Here is a 22,762-nt window from a genome sequence, read left to right as displayed (position 1 = left end):
CCATGACTGGCATCACAGAAAAAAATTTTTACTTTTCATTTAAACTTGATCACCTGTCAACCCTATCCTAAAATTCACAACCAAAAAGTTCAGTAGACTTGGGTGGATGTCCTGGAACAAATGGGATGTGAAGAATGTTGTCATTTGGAGACTGTTAAAGATCCAACTGGGTTGCCATTTTTATTTTCTTCATTATCTGCATCAGCAGAAGTTAAGCTAAAACAATATGATTGGAAGAGAAGGTCACCATGATTAAGTTACTACCTAAATAACTCTATATATACACACAGTGTAAATTAGATATGGTTTGATAGGAAGATTAGGAACTGCAAATGGGTTAGGGTTAGGGTTAAGTTCCCCTGGTCTGTCAGCCCTGCAGTGTTGGAAGAGGAATGTGTATGATGCTGGCATTGGTTATAACCCAGTACTGCCATACATATCCATCTCTGAAGTAGAGAATGATTAAAAGCAGCTAGAATTAAAAGGGAAAATGCCAAGGCATCTTTGACCTTCCTAGACATCACTTTTTCTGCTTCCTCACTGTCTCCAGTGCCGTGACAATGTAAAACACCAAGGAACACAGTGTTAGATGACCCTCTTCTGACTGGAGACAGTAGCACCAGTTACATGTGACCTTCCCCTGTGCGCAAATGGAAAAGGCACATTTGTTGGAGTAAAGCACTTAAGTTCAATGCTTCTTTCCCATGCTTTATTCCAACAATGAAGGTGCAGCTGTATGGGTAGTATTTTTTGATGTTTTATTTGTCCTGTTTGTTTAATGATCCATACGGAAAATGCATTGTTCTGGTAGCAATTGTAGTTAAAAAAAGGACATGTCTGAGCATTTGAAAATCATATGAAGATTTGGCAGTGCAATGTATTCGCTCTTTCTGTGATGACATGCCATGTATTCTTAAGGTCTACTTTTAACCAATGTTATAAAATCAAACCAAATGTCTGCAATATGTCTTCTTATGAGCATATTTCTTCCTCACCTATATCCAGTTTCAGAACTCACTGAAGACATTGCTTACATTTCCCTGCTTCGGTCCAGGATGCACTAATAATGTTTACTGTTGTGGACTTCTCTTATGGCCTTTGAATTGAGCAGTTGCCTGGCTCTAATCACTGTATCAAGGCACTATTAGAAGGTAGCCTGCAGCCCTTTAAGAGCTGTTGATCACTGATAACCCATTCTGATTCCAGCCTGTACCTAGTTTAACACGAGCAATATGTAACAAGCCCTAGAACTGCATGATAATGGATTGGGCACCCATTATGCAACCCTCAGCTCAGTTCAATATATGCTCATGCATTGCCCAAACAGCACCGGTTTAAGTAAACCTAGATTTGTTCCTCTTTATATGTGCGAATGTCACATGGACAATTAAACTCACACATGTATTAGATATATTCAGGGGAGTATACCTACCTTGAGCCCTTGTAGACCTTGGGGTCCAGGAAGACCTCGAAAGCCCTGTAACAGTGAACAAATTCAATAATGACTTTCCGTACAGTTGTTCAGAGGATGCTTTACCATTTTGGAGAGCTGCTGAGAAATTCAAAAACAGCAATACAATGACAGTTTCATCAGTATCACTGGGAACATTTTTACAATCAGGCCTCAAAGCAGGCAAGGAATCTTACTCAACTTGTTGGATGAGACTTCTATTACTTTTGTCTACTTTAACACATTCAAAAGACATGCCAACATGCAATGCAACAGATCAAGAAGATTTGACCATTTTTGAAACAGCTCAGAGTTGAATCCTGGTTTGATGTTAATTCAAATGCGACAATTTGAGACAAACAGATTGACATTTTTGGAATTTCTCAGTTGTGCTTTAGCTTTCTCTCAAGTGATATTTTTTCCCATCAATGTTCCAAAAGGGCACCACAAGAAAGCACACTTGCCTTTATGCCTCAGTCTGGTTAACTGGATAATGTACATGGGCTGGAGTTTATTAGTTCGCTAGAGACCAAGTCTTAGTGATAGTGCAGAAAAGATTTACAAAAATGATTCTGGAGTGAGGGATTACGTAGGAAAGGTGGAGAAGCTGTTGCTGTTCTCCTTAGCGAAGAGGATATTGACAGGAGATTCAATAAAAGATTTCGAAATCATGACAGGTCTAGACAGAGTACATAGAAACTCTCCCAGTTTGAGAAAGGGCACCAGTGGGGAATAATACAAAATGCTTGACAAAACAACCAATGGCAATATGAAGAATTTTTTTGTGCAGCAAATCTTTAGGATCTGGAATACACCAGCCATATTTGAGAAGATTTATAGCACAGGTTGATGATAAGTATTTAAGTTAGCTTGCTGAGTTTGAAGGTTTATTTTCAGACATTTCGTCCCCATACTAGGTAAAGTCATCAGTGAGAGTCTCTGGGGAAGCGCTGGTGGTATATCCCACCTCGCTATTTATAGGTCTTGGTTTCTTAAGGTGGGTGATGTCATTGCCGGTTCTTTTTTTCAAGGGGATGTAGACAGGGTCTAAAGTGATGTGTTTATTGATGGAGTTCTGGTTAGAATGCCATGCCTCTAAGAATTCTCATGCGTGAATTTGTTTCACCTATTCTAGGATGTGTGTGTTCTCCCGTCAAAGTGGTGTCCTTCTTTGTCTGTAGATACAGAAACTAGTGATAGTGGGTCATGTCTTTTGGTGGCCAGTTGGTGTTCATTATGCTGGGTGGCAGGTTTCCTGCTGGCTTGTCTAATGTAGTGTTTTTTACAGTTCTTGCATGGCATCTTGTAAATTATGTTAGTTTTGCTGGTTGAATCTAATGGATCTTTTAGGTTCACTAGACGCTGGTGAATTTTATGCCTGTCAGGATATTGTTGATGGTGTTGTATGTTTCCTCTAATTTGTTCCATAAAATTCACAAAACAGGAGGAGAACGACAACAGACTCCCATTCCTAGACGTGACAGTTGAACGTACTGTTAACAGAGAGCTTCAAACCAGTGTCTACAGAAAAACAACACATACTGACCAAATACTTAACTTCAGAAGCAATCATTCCAACACCCACAAATGGAGCTGCATCAGACATTATTTCAATGAGGTACATCATACTGTAGCACCCAAGAACTACAAAAAGCAGAAGAAAAATATCTACATAACGTTTTCAAGAAAAACGGGTACCCAATAAACACAATCCGCTGATTCCTCAGAAACAAACCCAAACAAGCTGACACAACGCAACCAAAAACTATAGCCACATTACCTTATGTCAAAGATGTTTCAGAACTGACTTCCAGACAACTCAAGACCCCTTGGCATCATGGTAGCCCACAAAACTACCAACACACTTAAACAGTGACTAATGAACCTAAAGGATCCATTAGATACTACCAGCAAAACTAACACAATTTACAAAATACCTTGCAAGAACTATAAAAAAAAACTAGCAGGAAAATTGCCACCAGGATACATGAACACCAACTGGCCACCAAATGACATGATCCACTATCACAGACAGAGAAGGACACCACTTTGACTGGGAGAACACACACATCCTAGGACAGGCAAAACAAAGACACGCACGAGAATTCTTAGAGGCATGGCATTCTAACCACAATTCCATTAATAAATATATCAATTTAGACCCATCTACCTTCCCTTGAGAAAAAAAGAGCCGGCAATGACATCACTCACCTTAAGAAACCAAGACCTATAAATAGAGAGGCAGGACACACCACCAGCGCTTCACCGGAGACTCTCACTGATGGTGTTACCTAGTATGGTAATGAAACATCTAAAAACAAACCTTCAAGCTCAACGAGCTAACTTACATACTTATCTGGAATACACGTTCAGGAGTCTCATGAAGACAGATTTAATAATAATTTAAAAAGTAAATTGGATAAACACCTAAATAGAATAATTTTGCTGGGTTATGGGAAAGACTGGGCTGTGTTACTAGCTGAGTTGCATTGGCGGAAAAGCAGCATGAATGTAACATTCTGAATGGTCCCCTGTTCTCCAGTTCCATGATGTACTTTTTCAACTGGGGGAGCCATAGCTAGAATTGATGAAGAAAGTGGATCTTGGCAAAACCCCTGTCTGGCAGGGGTAAGCAGAGGCTCGCTGTTTTTGGTTACCATGTGTAGGTAAGCAGTGGAAATAGCACCAAAGTGTCCTGTCACAGTAATGAAGTGCCCCTTCCCTGGACAACCCCTGCAAGCTTCGATTGGATCACCACTGGAGGGCACTGATGAGCAAAATCCCGGTGAAACCACGGAAACTTAAATCCTGGATTTTCAACTCTAATTCTTTGGCCTACAATTGAAACAACCTTTTTAAAACTCAACAGTTGTTCATTCTCCTTGCACTTACCTATTATTTGCATTTTCTGTAGAGAGCTGAAATAGTGCCACACACTACCAGGGATCAGCAATGCAAGCAACTGCCTGTATCCTAAAAACCACTCAGACTAAACAATCAGTAGTGAGTAGAGTCTGAAGCAGGAAATATTAAAATATTTAAGTTAATGTTAAGTCAGTTACAAAAAATATTAACCAGAGAGCAAAAGACAGATGGCTTTGAGAGAATGAAATAAGAGACAGAAAGAAAAAGAATATAAAGAAAATCTCCAACAAGAATTGAAAGAATGAAATTCCATCCTTGTCAAATTAATTTTCAGTGTGAGAATGGCTGTGCAATATTCATTAAAACTTAGCATACTACTCAACATTAATTGCATTAAAATGGACAAGAGTCCAATTTTCCAGTGAATTAGTAAGTAGTTGTCAATACCTTTCTATATACCTCATTGCAGCATTGCTCAGCTATGTTATGATATGAAAAATAGATAGCATATTACATATTTTTGCATTTTGTTGCACAATTGGTCATTGGAAGTTGTAATTTAATAATGATGAGCACTGATAGCATTGCTAATGTTCACAGGAGATTCTGTCACATTGAAATTACAGGAAATATTGCATTTTCCGGGAAAATATTCAGTTACCTATGTCGCACAACAATGCTAAAAGGGAGTCATATAACTGCACTACGTAAACACCAATCATTCATATCGTATGTCATTTAAATTTAGTCAGCAAATGTTTGAACCTGGGAAAATAATTTTATAATCATTTTAGTTTACCTGGGCTTCTGCTTTAAATCCTGTCTTTTATATACTAACAGGGGAAAGGCAACTTTGTATGCTTTTCATTGTATTCCTGTACTCAAGTACATGTGACAATATAGATCTACATCACTGGCATCCATTTCTTATTCTAAACAAATATATTTTGAGAACCTTCTCACAGGCCCATTTCCTATTGCTTGCAGATGTCCATTTTAAGTTCAAAAGTTGAAGCCCAGCTGCAGCTTAAACTCGGTCCATCTTTGAAGTCAAAATAAGATTCAGTCATGACATCTGTTTAAATGCCAAATAGTAATTCATGAGTCTAATCTGGATACTCTAAGACAAGAATTGCCATTGTAACCTTTGGGAGTATTTCCAGTGACACAACTCCAGTGCACACTTGGATGCCAGTAATCCTGATCCTGTGCTAGTCACAGACAAGAGCTGTCCCATCATTGTAGCTTCTTGATAAACAGCTATAATTGCCAAAATTGAGCAAATCACTCAAGGGCTTTTTTCTTTATATATTCTGCAGATGAATTCCAAATGGACAGTGGACAAATGGCATGAATCTGAATGGTTGACCTTTATTTACATCTTATTGGTGGGCTGCCAACTGGAAGGTGGTATCTTCAAGTGGATCTAGTGTCATTTCAAAGAGGAAAGGCAACTCCAAGCACAAGTGCAGTGGAAACCATGTGTAAATCCGTGCTGCTTGGAGGTTTCTGGAGAATTAATTTGTGGATTCACTGCTGCACGTGCCTGTGAGAAGGTGAGGGAACACACATTGGATAATGGAATGAGTATTCACCCTGATGCTGGACAAAGGTGAGCAATAATGTCAGATTTGCTCACATCTACAGGGGTGGAAAACAGTACAATTGAGAGTCTAATGCAGGTCTGTATTGGACTGAAGGCTGGTATTCAACACTGGAATGCCACTGTGTCCAAATGTTGCCAACTCATTTGAGGCAGCCTCCTGGCAGCAGGCCAGGGAATCATGAGGCTCCAGGTCCTAATTATCGAGCTTTGGGTGGAAAGCCTATCAGTGAATAGGCCTGCAGGGGAGGTGCCCCTCCAATGCTTGGACTCCATCAGCTTTAAGCCTCTTAGAGTCATAGAGTCATAGAGATGTGCAGCATGGAAACAGACCCTTCAGTCCAACCCGTCCATGCAGACCAGATATCCTAACCTAATCTAGTCTCATTTGCCAGCACTTGGCCCATATCTCTCAAAACCCTTCCTATTCATATACCTGACCAGACACCATTTAAATGTTGTTATTGTCCCAGCCTCCACCACTTCTTCTGACACCTCATTCCATACATGCACCACTCTCTGCATGAAAAGATTGCCTCTCAGGTCCCTTTTAAATTTTTCCCTCTCACCCTAAACCTATGCTCTCTAGTTCTGGACGCCCCCACCCCAGGGAAAATACCTTGTCTATTTACCCTATCCATGCCCCTCATGACTTTATAAACCTTTTATATGGTCATCCCTCAGCCTCCGATGCTCCAGGGAAAACAGCCCCAGCCTATTCAGTCTCTTCTTATAGCTCAAATCCTCCAACCCTGGCAACATCCTTGTAAACCTTTTCTGAACCCTTTCAAGTTTCATAACATCTCTCCGATAGGAAGGAGACCAGAATTGCACACAATATTCCAACAGTGGCCTAACCAATGTCCTGTACAGCTGCAACATGACCTCCCAACTCCTGTACTCAATACACTGACCAAGAAAGGAAAGCATACTAAATGCCTTCTTCACTATCCTATCGACCTGCGAATCCACTTTCAAGGAGCTATGAACCTGCATTCCAAGGTCTCTTTGTTCAGCAACACTCCCTAGGACCTTACCATTAAGTGTATAAGTCCTACTAAGATTTGCTTTCCCAAAATGCAGTACCTTGCATTTATCTGAATTAAATTCCATCTGCCACTTCTCAGCCCATTGGCCCATCTGGTCCAGATCCTGTTGTAATCTGAGGTAACCCTCTTCGCTGTCCACTACACCTCCAATTTTGGTGTCATCTGCAAACTTACTGACTGTACCACTTATGCTCTTCTCCAAATCATTTATGTAAATGACAAAAAGTAGAGGACCCAGCACTGATCCTTGTGGCACTCTACTGGTCACAGGCCTCCAGTCTGAAAAACAACCCTCCACCACCACCACCCTTCTACCTTTGAGCCAGTTCTGTATCCAAATGGCTAGTTCTCCCTGTATTCCGTGAGATCTAACCTTGCTAATCAGTCTCCCATGGGGAACCTTGTCGAACGCCTTACTGAATCCCATATAGATCACATCTACCGCTTTGCCCTCATCAATTCTCTTGAATTTAATAATTATCTGCGCTGGCAGTGGAGTGGCGCTTTCATGTTGAGATGCCCTTACGTTTTCACATCTATCCCAGCAGCATCTGCATCTCCTCATGGGTCTTGACATCGCTGTGAGCTCTCTGTTGCAGCCCACAGCATTGGGAAGCTTGCTGTCCTTAAAATGGAGCCAATTAAAAGGCCACCATTGGGAAAGGTTGCATTGGTGGGTGCACTGAGTAGCTGGGTATGAGCAACATCACCTGAAATTGAGCTCCATCACCCACAAGACATGTGTTCAATGCCACTAATGTTGCAACATAAAGGAAAGTAAAATGTGTCCCTCTTTCCACCTATTTAACATGGTCATAGTTCTTCGCCTTACCGTTGTGTTACATCTCACAGCAGATAGGTGATATGAGATTAAGAGATAGGCTCACGACACATTCACTCTATCATGGCACATGACCTGATGATGTAAAGTTCTCAGTACCACCTTATTAAGCTCTGTCCTCTTGCAGCATGGTGTAATGAGGGCAATTTGCTGCAGTACATCTGATTTGATTAGCTTATGCCCAGACACATGACTGCCTGCAATTATAAAATGCATATGTAATAAGGTCCTGTAATAAATATTTGTTGCATTCTTCAGTACAATGTGACCAGTGTCTCAACCTTATTGCTACAAGAACTGCCATACGAATTACAGCACAATAGTGGCATCAATATTTCTCACTTCATCACACCATCTCACATCATGATGGCAATGCAGCAGTACACATCAATAAATGCTTATAAAAGAATCCTCACTGAAGATTACACAGCCCTGGATCAAACAATCGAATGACCAACCACAATAACTTGATGTGTGTACAGATTTCCAACTTACATAGCTAGGAGACAGACTATCTTTTTTCTACTTCAAGTTCAAATCCTATTGAGCTAGAATCCCACTATCTCTCTCACAAAAATAAAAACAAAGTTTCAGCCTACTTCCCAACATGTAGAGCAGTCAAAAGGCTTCTCACAGGATTAGATGTAAAATTGGCATCTAATTTGTGGGCAGCACGGTGGCACAGTGGCACAGTGGTTAGCACTGCTGCCTCACAGCGCCAGAGACCTGGGTTCAGTTCCCGCCTCAGGCGACTCTCTGTGTGGAGTTTGCACATTCTCCCCGTGTCTGCGTGGGTTTCCTCCGGGTGCTCCGGTTTCCTCCCACAGTCCAAAGATGTGCAGGTCAGGTGAATTGGCCATGTTAAATTGTCCATAGTGTTAGGTAAGGGGTAGATGTAGGGGTATGGGTGGGTTGCGCTTCGGCGGGGCGGTGTGGACTTGTTGGGCCGAAGGGCCTGTTTCCACACTGTAAGTAATCTAATCTAATCTAAAAAAAAGGTTTCTTACAGGTTCAGAATTAACATAAGTAGTCAAAGGATATTGTCAGTTTAACTCCATAGCCTAACTGTTCAGGAATCTGATATTTTAAACACCAGAAAAATTTATTGTCTATTGTGGAGCAGTTTACCTGCATTGAACAGGATGCTGAGTTGGATAATGATCAATGAGCTCATGTTGAATGGTGGAGCAGGCTGAATGGGCTGAATGGCCCACTTCTATCCTATTTTCCATGTTTTTACACTCCAACAAAAAATTAAAGGCAGTGATTTGACTATGGATTGAGCAGTGAGTGACATCTTCACCCAACTACAGCTATTTCAACAACACATACATCTTTAGCTCATAGATCAAGCCAGGAGACCTCTTAAATTATTACTTACTATTGCTAAGAAGGACTTAGATAATAAACGCATCAATTGTTTCAGTGAAGATCTGGAGAGTACTTGATAGCCAGCACAAGATATGAGTCAACTTCTGGGTTAACAGACTCACATTCATGTTGAACAGATGGAAATTCCAAGAGATCATTGATGGATTTGTCACCACATTCCACAGCAAAAGGCATGAGTAGGATTTAATCAAGTGAGTAATTGTCTCTACTCCAAACAAAGCATGCTGTAAACATCTCCTGTGCAAGAAAAAGGACCATACTGTTGAACCTTTGTTGGAAGTTGGACATCAGCATGAAGTCATAGTTGCAGACCAAAATTAACAACCTGCTGTGGGTGCAGGCAGCACTATTGCTATGGTCAGCAAAGTGCATCCAACCAGCAAGGTCTGTAATAGATACAATATGTCACAGCCATCCAGAAGCTGTCAAGAATTTTCTCATGTCTTGCAAAGCATATCACTCCAAAAGCCAATGGGCAAAAATTCTGCTTTCAAAAGCTAAACTAAACCCCAGAACAAAGCTCAACAGACCAACAAAACAGCACACCACCACAATTCTGAAAATTCATCCAATGTAAACAAACATATCAATGAAGTGAACAGTCAATCAACTGAAAAGCAACCTTTGGAAGTTGACCAAACCTCTCATTTGTCAACCTCACACACATGTCAATGTTATAAGACAAGCCATCAACATTGTAACTCATCAAAAGGCAGGTTGACCCACCCTGCTGGAGCTAGTGCGAACACACTATCACTTTGCATCCTAAAAGACGTGTGCCACAACAAGTGGTGCTCCACAGTACAATCTATAAAAGACTGTCTCAGTATCTAATGGACCATCAATTCTGCACAGTAGCACAATCGCACTGAGGTAGCAATCAGCTTGGATTCCCAAAATCCTCTACCTGCTGGCATTGATAGTCCAGCATTGGCAGAACTATCAGTATGCACAGAGCTTAGCATTGTGACCATTCACGAGATTCAAACCACATCCACAGTGATGAAAATGGATGAGCCACAGGACTTTCCCATCACAAACAAAGAAAACTAAGCAGAAACACACCAGTGAAGAAAACTATTGCAACAATGCACTGGACAGGGAGTACAAGCTGGCAACCCAGTTACAAATAGCTGGAGATGCACAAAGATTTCAAAGATGTGTGAGGTCATTACTGAATCTAATGCTATAGTGTGAAGTTTCCCTCTTAAGGTGATATCATAGTAGCTGGTAGGTGAAGGGGTAAGCTGGCAGGTTGGTAAAGGAGTAGGATAGCAGGTTGGTGTATGAAGGGGCAGAGTGGCAAGTTGATAAGAGGGTACAGTGGGTCAAGGAGATTATCCTTGTGGGTCAAGGGGTGGAGTCAGAAAGTATTCAATTGGCAGGAATGGAATGTGGTGGTGGGGTGAATGCAGTAGAATAGTTACACAGGATTCGGACATGTTTCTTATTTATTTTACATTCAACGGATAACAATTCAGGCAAGTAGGTCAGAACTTGTTTCTGATTCTAACTCAGAATTGGAGAGTTTCTCATAAGGTTCTGGACACAGGGTAATTAATTGCCCATCAGAAATTTGCATTTTCTGGGCATGTTTGTGCAGTTAGTATGTCAACATTCCAAGCGTGATTATCTGAAGACAGGAAGATCTGAGGATGCATGTTTTCTTAAAATGGCAAAAAATATATCAACATCTGGTGTACTTACTTGCCTGGCAAAATCCCAGTGGACGGGCACTTAAATTGCTGTTGGGAACCCACAAGCAGTATCCTGCAGACTGTCATTTGGATTCATGATGGAGAGAAGAAGTGTCTATCTGAAGATGAGGGCAATCATCGAAACAGAGGGGAGGGGATGACCTCGTGGTATTATATCTGAACTGTCAACCCAGAGACCCAGGGGACCCTGGATCAAATCCTGCCATGGCAAATATTAATATTGAATTAAATTAAAAGAAATTTGGAATGAAGAGTTAAATGATGACCATAAATCCATTGACAATTGTCAGAAAAATCCATCTGTTTCACTAGTATCCTTTAGGGAAGGAAACTACCATCCTTACTAGTCTGGCCTGCATGTGATTCCAGACCCACAGCAATGTGGTTGACTCCTATCTGCCCCCTGGGCAATTAAGGATGGGCAATATATTCTGGCTTGCAAAGTGTCACTCTCATCTGGTGAATTAATTAAAAAAAAACATTGGGCTGGACCTTGCTTCTTACCTTTCCACTCTGCACTGAGCTAAAATACAGTGCGACAACATCGAGTCAGCAATTCAATGTCATCCTGCCAGTCTCTGATATCACAGAGGGTAAGCAGATATCTAAATCAGAAGCTTGCCTATTCCTTTTTGAAAAACATTGACAAACTAGCTTGTTAAAGGCCAAATCAATTATCATTTTTCAGTCATTGCATGGAGATTAAAATCTCAGAATATAAGCCAGGTTTGAGGAAAGAGCACCCAGCTGAATGGAAAAGTTTGTAATTGGAACTGTGGCTGTATGTAGCAGCAGGGTCTACCACTGAAGCTGACAGAGTGTGGGCATTAGTGTACTTTATTCCATCACTTTAAAGCTGACATAGAGAAAGTACAGAGCAAAGGGCAGGGGTGTAGGAGCTGAGACTGGAACCCTTTCAGTTCACAGCCTAACCCCTCTCCTGCTTGGTGTCCTACCCAAGGTTTGGCACACTGATCCTCCCCTCCCTTCCTAATACTTGCCTGCTGGCCACTAATTGCCTGGTGAACTCTTGATTTGACAGAGACATGAGCAAACTGACTTCCTATTCTGTCCCCTCCCCAGTCAGAACCATAAATTCCAGTGTGTGGACTCACAGAAGCAGGCCAATTAGCCCATCAAGTCTTTTTTTTAGTAGACAGGTCATGGTATATTCACATTAATATAAGGCCCTATCCTGGCGCCACAGGGAAGCTCAAAGACAGTTGGGTCATGCAGGGAAGGCCAAACGTGTTTTTATTCAAAAAAGAAAATTTGCCTTTCTTTGCACATCCAGAAATCTCCTAAAAAACAATGCAATTGCCTTGCTTACGATTCATCCAAAGCCCAGTTTGCCATTCCCATGCTGGCAGAAAGACCAATAGTTGCTTCCTGCACATTACAAACAGGATGTGAAAAAGTGGAATGCTAATACGGTCTCGGAGTTAGAATAGGTCAGACATCAAATTTTCATCAACACATGCTCTTCTCTCAAGTATGATCAAAATCTGCCCAGAATGGTCCCAGACCACCTATTATAACAATTATAAATTCATCTAAGTATTATGTATTTCATGCCCATAACAGCTTCTGAAAATAGGGTCTAAAATTTTAAAGTTAATGTCCAATATACTTCATTACCATTCCTTGTTCCAGTCATCAGTAATTATTTGGATGTCACTGTAAGATAAACAATGTTTCTCTCCTAATTATATATTCAGGTAATTGGGACATTGGAAATAAAAATTTTGGTCTTCACAAAAATATCTTTAATAATTGTTGTAAAAATGTTTTTAAGCATCTAAAATAGTTTAAAAGTATTGTGAACAAAGACAAAATAACCATTGAAAAATGTTGAGAATAATTTGGAAACATACATCTTTCTGTCAAATGTTTGAACACTAAACTTTAAACTTCTAAATAAAACTACTCCCATTCATGTAATGGGGCTGTAACCTACACAGCAAATGACTCCAACAATCATACACAGTTTTGTTTCTCTCATTATGTTCTTCAGAAAGGTTAATTCAATATGCTTTGCATATTAGAAATATTCTGAATGTTACTAAAATTATATGAATTTCACGGTAAAGTACTGAGGAACTGATTGGTGACCTCTGATTAGTGGCTTGCATTGTGTAACACAGCAAGTCTATCTTCTATTTTGGCACTAAGCAGCAATGTAAAACCTTTGACTTTTATGAGACAAAAATGGTTATTGTACAAAATGTTATGACCGCTGTCTCTCTCTCTCCCACCTTTTACATTTTCATTAAAACAAATAACATACTGTGTTACAGTCGTCCTGTATAAATTAAAGCCTAAAGTTCAATTGTTAGACTACTTTGAGGATTGAATCAGAGGCCTAAACATAAAGTACTTTATCATTCTGCTTACAAATGAAAATTCATATTGAACGCTCAACTCCATTGTGCACTTTTTAAACTGTTCATTTGGCCATGATGACAAAAATATCTCAGGAGAAATGCAGATGCTGGAGAGTCAGAGTTGATAAAGCGTGGTGCTGGAAAAAGCAGGTCAGGCAGCATCCAAGGAGCACAGTTTTGTTCTGGCTCCATCACAAATAAATATCTTTAACTAACTCTTGTTGCCTCCAGTTTTATTTATGCCCAGTCACAACTGTATTAAATAGTACCTTTCGCATAAAATGTTGCAAGATGCTTAACAAGTGCATTATAAAACAAATATACACACAGCCACTTAATTAAATAATGGACACAATCTTTGATGAGGCGATGCTGTCTTGAACACTCATTAGATCAGATGATAGCAGCATTGCCAAAAAGCTAGGTTTTAATGGTCCTTTTAAAGAAGGAAAGCGAGGTACAGTGGAAGAGAGGTTTAGGAAGGGAATTCCAGTGGTAAGGCCAAAGTAATTGAAGGCATAACCACCAATGATGAAGCAAATAAAATTGTAAAGAGGAGCACAGGGATCTCAGAGAGTTGTAGGGCTGGAAGGCTACAGAATCAAGAGTCTGGATTAGTGGTGCTGGAAGAGCACAGCAGTTCAGGCAGCATCCAAGGAGCTTCGAAATCAACATTTCGGGCAAAAGCCCTTCATCAGGAATGAATTAAGAGTGGCTAGGCCATGAAGGGATTTGAAAACAAGATTTCAAAGATTTTAACTAGGAACCAAAGTAGGTCAGTGAGCACAGATTTAGTAGGTAAATTTAATGTGAGACATGCCAAAGCAGAGTTTTCTGTGTTTGAATTTTTCTGTGTTTGAAAAGTCATGTTTGAAAGAAGCTAAGGCATGGATGAGGTTTTCAATGACAAAAGAGCTGGGATGGGGCAGAGTTGTGGGTTATATTTCAGAATTGGGGACAAACAGTCTTAGAAGGGATATAGACAAACATACATAAAATATCAAGGTTATGAACAATCTGGTTTAGCTTCAGCCAGTCACCTGGGAGAGATGGAATCAGTAGCTAGGGAACCTTTGTTTGAGGTGGGGACTAATGACAATGGCACTGATCTCCCTAGTATTTAACTGGAGTACATTTTTGCTGCATGTTTCATGAGTTTGAGATATTGGGGGAATTGAGACAGGGAGCGATGGCTGGGTGCCATCAGTTTCCAGGCAGAACTGTTGTTGAGTTTTCACATGATATTTGTGATGGTCAGCATGTAATTGAGGAATGGAAGGCAGTGAAGGATAGATTGCATTGACCCTATCTTTCCTAAAGGCGCTGCTGTGTTTTGGGTTAAATTCTATGGGTACTGGCCATGTTTTTTGTAATTTAAATAATTTTTTGCTCTTATGGTTGAACCAATATTTTTAGGTGAAATCTTATGGGAGCCTGAATGACATGGGCTAGGACAAAGAATGTGGCAGAATCACACGAGAAGTCCAGCAAGGCCTATCTCAATGTCGGGAGCAACTTAGAGTCATAGAGTCATAGAGATGTATGGCACAGAAACAGATCCTTTGGTCCAACTGACCAGATATCCTAAACTAATCTGGATCACATCCACCTCTCTGCCCTCATCAATCCTCTTCGTCACTTCTTCAAAATTACAGTATCATCTAACTAAGTTCTAAGTGTTAGGGTGAGTTTCTTGCTGAGCAGCTGTGGATCACCTATCAAGGGGGATTATTGCTTGTTGACATTTTTATTAACCATATACCTTGCCCCAGTAACTCATAACTTTCCAATTTACTGCCTGTCATGAGCAAACTAAATGCTGAATTCTCAAAACAGAAGTCAGAGCAGGTACCTGGCGACATAACCTCAACTCTGGCTCTGAGGAGCCTCCATGCTGTTCACCATACAACAATGTCTCAGGGATAGATCCACGAGCACCTCTACAAACCCCTCATCAATGGACACTACAAACCCCTCCAGATCCTCATGCCAATCTTCAATCCACTTCAGGATGCTCAGGAAGCATAGACAACACAGGGCACACATTGGTAACCAGCACTGAAAGGCTACTGCAAGACCACGTTGTATACATAACAGGCATGCAGCTTACAGATTGGAACATGCTACATCGCAGGGCTAAAAACAGAAATTGCTGGAGATCTTCAACAGGTCTGGCAGTGTCTGTGGAAAGAAAACAGAGTCAATGTTTCAGGTTCAGGGACACTTTTTTAGCTTTGAAGAAGCAGACCACAGCAGCACAGCTGCACTCTCACAGTCACAGGATATGTCCACCCACAGTCCAGAGAGTGGGCAATGATCACCATGAACAGTCAGGAAATTGCATGTTGTCAGTCAGGGGCATATACTGTACAGAGCATCTGCATGTTGATTTCTGAGGAGGGTGTGGGGGAGTCAGGGTGTACCTGTAGGAGCTCAGGTTCGATTCCAGCCTTGGGAGACTGTCTCTGTGGAGTTTGCATGTTCTCCCTGTGCCTGCTTGGCTTTCCTCCAGATGTTCCAGTTTCCTCCCACAGTCCAAAGATGTGCAGGTCAGGTGGATTAGCCATGGTAAATGTAGAGTTGACAGGGATGGGAGAGGGTATGGTTCTGGGTGGTTGCTCATGGCAGACTTGATGGGCTGAATAGCCTCTTTCTGCCCTGTAGCAATTATATGATCCTCACTGTCCGATTGTTTGCCTGCATGTGATATTTTCCAACTGAACAATGACATGATGTGGGTTTACAGTGGGCATTAAGAACAGAGTAGCTGAGACTTAAATCAGGTATTCAGATGGAATGTAGATAAGGAAAGGTAAAGTGAGTGGTCTGGTAGTTAAATAATGACAAGGATGAGAGAATGGGGTTATACTTGTGAGGAAGTCTCAGCCAAGACAGCTATGTGCCATGAGAAACTTAGCTCTGTGTCGCTATGCCATTATGCTGCCAGTGAAGGGTAATATTGGATTACCAACATTTGCCCAGGTGCACTGCAGCCTTTCAAATGTGGCACAGGTGCCAGGGATGTTTAGCTTTTGGTGAATATCCACTGAGTGGCAAATTGTTTTGTCAATGACAAACATCTAGTTGAAGCTAGAATCAAGCAAGAAGAGCATCATAGATAGGTAGTTAATGAGGTGAGTTTGGTGAGATATGGTGAAAAAATCTTGCTAGGCCTCACAGTGAGATACCCTCCACGAAAGTCAACAGAACTGACACAGCCAGAAAAACACAAGTTTGGCCTAAACAAAAACAAGAAATTGCTGGAAAAACTCAGCAGGTCTGACAGGATCTGAGGAGACAAAAGCAGAGTTAATGTTTTGGGTCCAATGACCCAAAGGGTTTAACCTTCTTTCTCTCTAGAGGTGCTGCCAGACCTGCCGAGTTTCTTCAGCAATTTCAGTTTATCTCTCAGATTTCCAGCAACCACTGTTCTTAGGGTTTTTTTGTAAGATTCAGCCCAATGAGTTTAGTGAGTAATATGGCCATAGGTTACAGTAGTTCAGCACCAATTCTGATTGTTGCTAAGGTCAACCTGAGTAATTGTTTTGTATTTGTACTCGAAGGGAAATCAGAAGCAGAATCTTTGCCATTCCCTAAACCGGGGCCAGGGAGAACAACTGTCACATTCCAACTATTGCTCTGCTGGGATTACTGTAGCCTGTGGCATTGCACAATTGAACCTCAATCACCTGATGAAGGAGCAGCGCTCCGAAAGCTACTGTTTCCAAATAAACCTGTTGGACTATAACCTGGTGTTGTGTGATTTTTAACTTTAGGATCTTCTAGTTTGCATGATCCAGTGCAGTTCCACATTAGTGCACATACTGCCTGAGCATCATTGCTGTCATTAAACACTCGGTTCAGCCGCAGATGATGGAGAACATTGGAGATACAGGTTTTGTAATGAAGTAAGAGTTAGGGTTAGGGTTAGAGTTAGGGTTAGGGTTAGGGTTAGGGTTAGGGTTAGGGATAGGGATAGGGTTAGGGTCACTAGACATAATTGTCAAAACCTTAAAAGAAGTAATAATGAAAATTACACTTCCTCACTAATATTAAGGCAAAATAACTTTGCACGAGCATTGCTCATATGGTAATACTCCATCACAAGACCTTTAGCTTAAGCCTTAATATGGAACTTCAATGTATAATCTTGGTTGACACTCCAGTAGTTTGCTGCATTGTCAAAGATAGTTTCCTTTTGCATATACAACTCTCAGCCTCCATCTCTCTTTACCCGAAAGCCATGCTGCTGTTGCCAAATACTGACTTCCCAAGTTTGAAATTACAGAATAATATAATTGACAGCGTTTTACAGCAATTGTGAGTAACACAAAGTGCAATCACAAAAGATAACAAGCAGTAAGTTTAATTTTGTTCTTAATATAATAATTTGTAAACTATTGTGATTGCAATCCCATAATGATTTTGAACAAATTCTTCATGCCAAAGTGTAGAAGATTACCTGAAGACTTCTAATATTATTTTTTGTTAAGTGCTACCAGTTGGTCAAATGATATTTTAAAAATAATGTGCAATTGCAGAGAATTTGATGAATTAATGGATAAAAAGGAATACGAGAAACAAAAAGACTTCTGTACACTTTTTGATTCAGCATTTTTCGGATTACTTGCAAAAGTGACCATTTCATTGATCGAAATCACAATCTATTTACCATATGGTACCAATGAACCTCATATTGAAGTGGTATATTCATTGAAATTATTGGCACAATATTGTTCATAAAAGAAATGATATCACAAACAGGATTAAGCCTTCAAGGAAAATGTAACAGATGTTTTCTTCTGTAGTACTTAAACTTTGTCAGTACAACATGTACAGAGCCACAACGTATTATTAGAAATACCTAGAAAAGGTACTTTGAGTAGCTTTCCAACAGTTCAAGAGACATCAGAATTAACAGTGCTAGCATTACAAAATGAAAAGGAAGAGAAAATGGTGAGCAAGATCCGAGGAGGGCATCAATAACTAATGTGTTTATTTTTGTCCAGAAATGCCTAGTGTTTGTAAAAGGTCAATAATGAGAAATTCGATTGGAATGAATGAAACAGAAATAAAACAAAGATCAACTTTTATTGTAAAAACAAGATTTTAATAGCCTACACACTTCTGCTGATTTAATTTGTGCTTTACTAGAAGATGCAATGCATTGTCCAATAAATAAACAACAAATATTTATCTTAGAATTATTTTGAGGTGGAAAGCAGTGGATAGTTGCTCTTCACACTCGGGTTTTTTTTTATTTATTTATCAAAAGCCATATTGAAATGGGGCTGTGAGTTAATTCAGTTTCTTACACTGGGCTTTGGACAAGATGCCAGTTCAATTAATTCCTCCTTTTGTGCTGTTCAAAACTTATTTTTGTAGTATTAGAAAAGGTTATCATCTGTTTTGCTACTTAGGAAGTGGTCTGAAATAATACTGCAATCTACTTCTAAGAGGGATAATGTTCCAGAATATAAATCAGCCTCATGGTATGATATGGTTCTGAACAGGTAGGATAAAATGTTGAAGAGGAACTTTACCTTTTTGAAGAGATGCACTCAGTTTATGATCTACCATGATATATTACATAGAATTATGTAATTGGTCAATATTGGTATTTATGTTCAATTGGTCAATATTGGTATTTATGCTACTTGCAAGCCCTCTCCTCCTCCAAATGTTGCTCCCCCACTCCCTACTATCTTTCAATTCTCTCTCTAATATCCACTGTGTATGTGTCACATTATTTATTAACAACTTGGATAATGGCATAGAAAGAATTACGTCCAAACTTGCTAATGACACAAACATAGGCAGCATTGTAATAGAGTGTAGATGATAGCATAAATTTACAAAGGGATATTGACAAACTAAATGAATGGCAAAACAATGGAAGATGAAGTTCAATGAAGCAAGTGTCAGCTGTTCCATTTTGGAGTGAAAACAAATAGATCAGTGGACTTTCTAGATTGTGTGAAATTAAATAAAGTGCATGTAAAAAGATGCTTGAGGGGTCCAGGTGCACAGTATTTTAAAATGTCACGAAAAGGTACAGAAAACAATCAGGAAAGCAAATGGTTGCTAGCCTTGATATCTAGAGGACTAGAGTACAAGGATGCAGACATTATACTGCAGTTACACAAAAGCCTGGTTAGAGCACCCTCCCCCCACTCCACCCCCTTCCCCCCCCCCCCCCCACCCCCCACCACTGGAGTACTATGAGTAGATGCGGTCACCACATTTTAGAAAGGATGTATTGGCCTTAGAGGGAGTACAATGTAGGTTTACAAGAATGCTACCTGGACTTCAAGTATGAAGTTATGAGAAGAAATTACACAAATTAGTCTGTTTTCTCTAGAATTTAGAAGGTTAAAGGATGAGGTTTGTTTAGAAGATTAAGGTTAAGGGGTCTAACGGGAAAAGACAGGTAAATATAAATAATTTCCACTGGTTGGGGATTCTAGGGGGCATAGCCTGTGAATTAGGGCTAGACCATTTATTCATAGAATCCCTACCATGTGGAAGCAGGCCATTTGGCCCATCGGTCCACACTAACCCTCCGAAGAGCATCCCACCCAGACCCACTCTCCTATCCTAGCTTTGTACCCCTACATTTCCCATGGCTAATTCACCTAGTCTACATATCCTTGGACACCATGAGCAATTTAGAATGGTAACCCATCTAACCAGCAAACCTTTGGATTCTGGGAGGAAAATCAGAGCACTCAGAGGAAACCCATGCAGACACAGACAGAATTTACAAACTCCACACAGACAGTCACCGAGGGTGGAATCAAACCTGGGTCCCTGGCACTGTGAGGCAACAGTGCTAACCACTGAGCTACTGTGCATCCCACATTTTGGAGAGACGTGAGAAAGCACTCACACTCACAAGGGCTGGTAGATGTTTAGAACTCCTTTCCACTGCTGGCAGTGGATGCAGGATCAGTTGTTAAATTTAAACCTGAGATTGATTAATTTTTGTTAAGCAAAGGCAAAGAGCTAACGACGAGAATATGGAGTTAGGCCACATAACAGCCATGATCTCATTGAATGGTGGAAGACTTGAGAGGCTGAATGGCTTACCCATGTTCCTATGTTCCTCTGTCCCAAGTCTCTCCATCAATGTGTCAATGGTGTCTACTTCATTGCTACATGTGGCAATTGGCTACATATTCTCAGATACTGAAAATATTTATCCTAAATCTAGATTTGATCTGTTGAGGCAATCTCCTCATCCGGTCGAAATAGCTTCTCCACATTAATTCTATCAAACCATTTTATAATTTTAAAATCCTCTATCTAATATGCTCTTAAACTTCTATTTTCTGGAGAAAACACCTGGAGCTGGATCAATCCAACTTGATTTTGCATCCAATCTTCTGGTGACATCCTTGGAAATCTTTCCTGCACTTTCTCCTTTGGTCACTGTCCTTTTTTCTCATGAGTCTGGAGTCCAGAGATCAACACTTTACCATGGATGTATGCAAATCTAATGCTAGGCTGTATTTAACAGATCTGACAGAGTTTCTCACCCACTGGCTGCACAGCCGGTGAAAATCTCACATCACTTCTTTCAGGCATGTTCTGTTGAATTATGGGAACATTACAGTGGTGCTGGAAATGCACAGCAGGTCAGGCAGCATCCGAGGAACAGGAAATTCAACGTTTCGGGCAGGAGGCCTTCATCAGGAACCATTCCTGATGAAGAGCTCCTGCCCGAAACATCGATTCTCCTGCTCCTCGGATGCTGCCTGACCTGCTGTGCATTTCCAGCACCACTCTAATCTTGACTCTAATTTCCAACATCTTCAGTCCTCACTTTCACCCTGTTGAATTATGTGCCATTTGAGCATTTGACTGCCCAGAGGTTGGCCTTCCCAGAATCAAGGATCCTGCTGGAGTGATGGAAGTCCTGCCAACTGAGGCTGGCTAGCCACTGAGAGGTTGGCAGATCAACTGAACACAGTGCCACCAGAGAGGCAATAGCTTCTGCTGGAATGACAACAATGCAAGGCCATCAACTGATCCCAGGCTCACAGATAGGCGATAGTGGGAGGGGATTCACAGGATGTGGGTTACAGTGGATAGGCGATTTATGGAGTTAGCAGTGAAAGGGGATGGCTGTCAGCAGGCCATCCCACTTCCTAATGTTGGGTCCCTTGATCAGGGACTGGAATCTATTTTAACAACAAACTCATCCAGAAGCCTGGAAGTAAATATGCCAGGGTTTGCTTACTGTGATCATGGCATGGTGAATTCCCTGCCTGACATGGGGTTACCCAGAGACGGGATGAGACCCTGAAATGGGCAGACTGATTTAAGAGTCTCAATTGGCAATGGGGCTGGATGCTTGGGTGGAGTTGCAAAGATGGACTGGTCCCCATTTCCGACTCTCCTTCCTGATTAAATGCTTCCCCAGCCACCACCAAACCCCTGATGGGATGAAATTATGGGGATCGCATCTGCACTCATTAAATCCCACTCATTCGCTACTTGCTTTTGTAAAAGATTCCTCAATAATGAATTCCAAGTGTTGTTTACATTCTTTATGGATTTATCAATGCATGTTGCTGCTCTACCCACCTCTCAAGTGATGAGTGAAGCTATTCATGATAATAATGCAAAAGGAGAAATATTGGCCAAGGAATCAAAAAAAATGACTGGCTCTTCTTCAAAGAGTGAAAGAAACTTTTACATTTACCTGAGCAGTCAGAACCCTGAAAGATACCTTTGGAAATATGTCTCTTCCTTCACTAAACTGTTATCCTTGTTTGTGCTCAAACCCTAGAATAGCTTCGCATCCACGATCTTCTAACCAAAAGAAATGAATGCCACCAGGGAGGCAAGCAAAGAATTGTTTCATTGTTCTTTCTGAGGACTTGCAATTAGAAGGTCAATGCCAGTCAGTATTAACAAAGGAAGTGTGGGCTTTTCACTGGAAATTATTTTATCAGGTCTCGCTAATGTTCCTAATTTTATAGTATAAACAGATGCATAGGAATGTCGAGGGCAAAAGCTATATATTCAAAAAGGAATATTACATTAAAATACTATGAAGTTATTTTATAATTAAGTCAGCGTATCAAAAGTTGACAAAACAAATGTCATATGAAATGCCAGAATGCTGACTTTCAAGAACTTACATTGCATTTTGTTTCTCGTTGCTTTCATCAGCCACTTACATCTTCTGTTGAACTCAATCTAATTTTGAAAATTCATTGGCAAGCCAGCCAGAAACAGGAGCAATTATGGAACATTTTATCCGGAATATTCCATCCAAGTAATGACGATACCTTATGGCAATAGGAAATCATTAAATATTGAATGTTTTCCCCAGTGACTAAGACTGTGCGGTAAAATTGCTGCTCAAAACATATATTGTACATGAGGAGATGGCATAGAAAGGATAACTAATCCTTCCAGCCTGTTAGAACTGGACAGAAAAATAGTTAAA

The 22,762-nt window shown here is 40.6% G+C and overlaps 1 protein-coding gene across 1 annotated transcript in view; it reads right to left on the bottom strand.

Annotated features, from left to right (window-relative positions):
- Nucleotides 1-22,762, bottom strand: part of LOC140476800 (uncharacterized) — a 180,227-nt gene that overhangs the window by 34,859 nt on the left and 122,606 nt on the right. Inside the window, exon 18 of the mRNA XM_072569595.1 lies at nucleotides 1,433-1,477. Within this exon, the coding sequence (XP_072425696.1) occupies nucleotides 1,433-1,477 (45 nt within the window). The remainder of the gene's footprint in view (nucleotides 1-1,432; nucleotides 1,478-22,762) is intronic.

The sequence above is a fragment of the Chiloscyllium punctatum genome, chromosome 5 (genome assembly GCF_047496795.1).
Source record: "Chiloscyllium punctatum isolate Juve2018m chromosome 5, sChiPun1.3, whole genome shotgun sequence".
Taxonomy (NCBI): Eukaryota; Metazoa; Chordata; class Chondrichthyes; order Orectolobiformes; family Hemiscylliidae; genus Chiloscyllium; species Chiloscyllium punctatum.
Note: the sequence above shows the minus strand (reverse complement) of the source record. Positions and strands in the feature narration are given on the sequence as shown.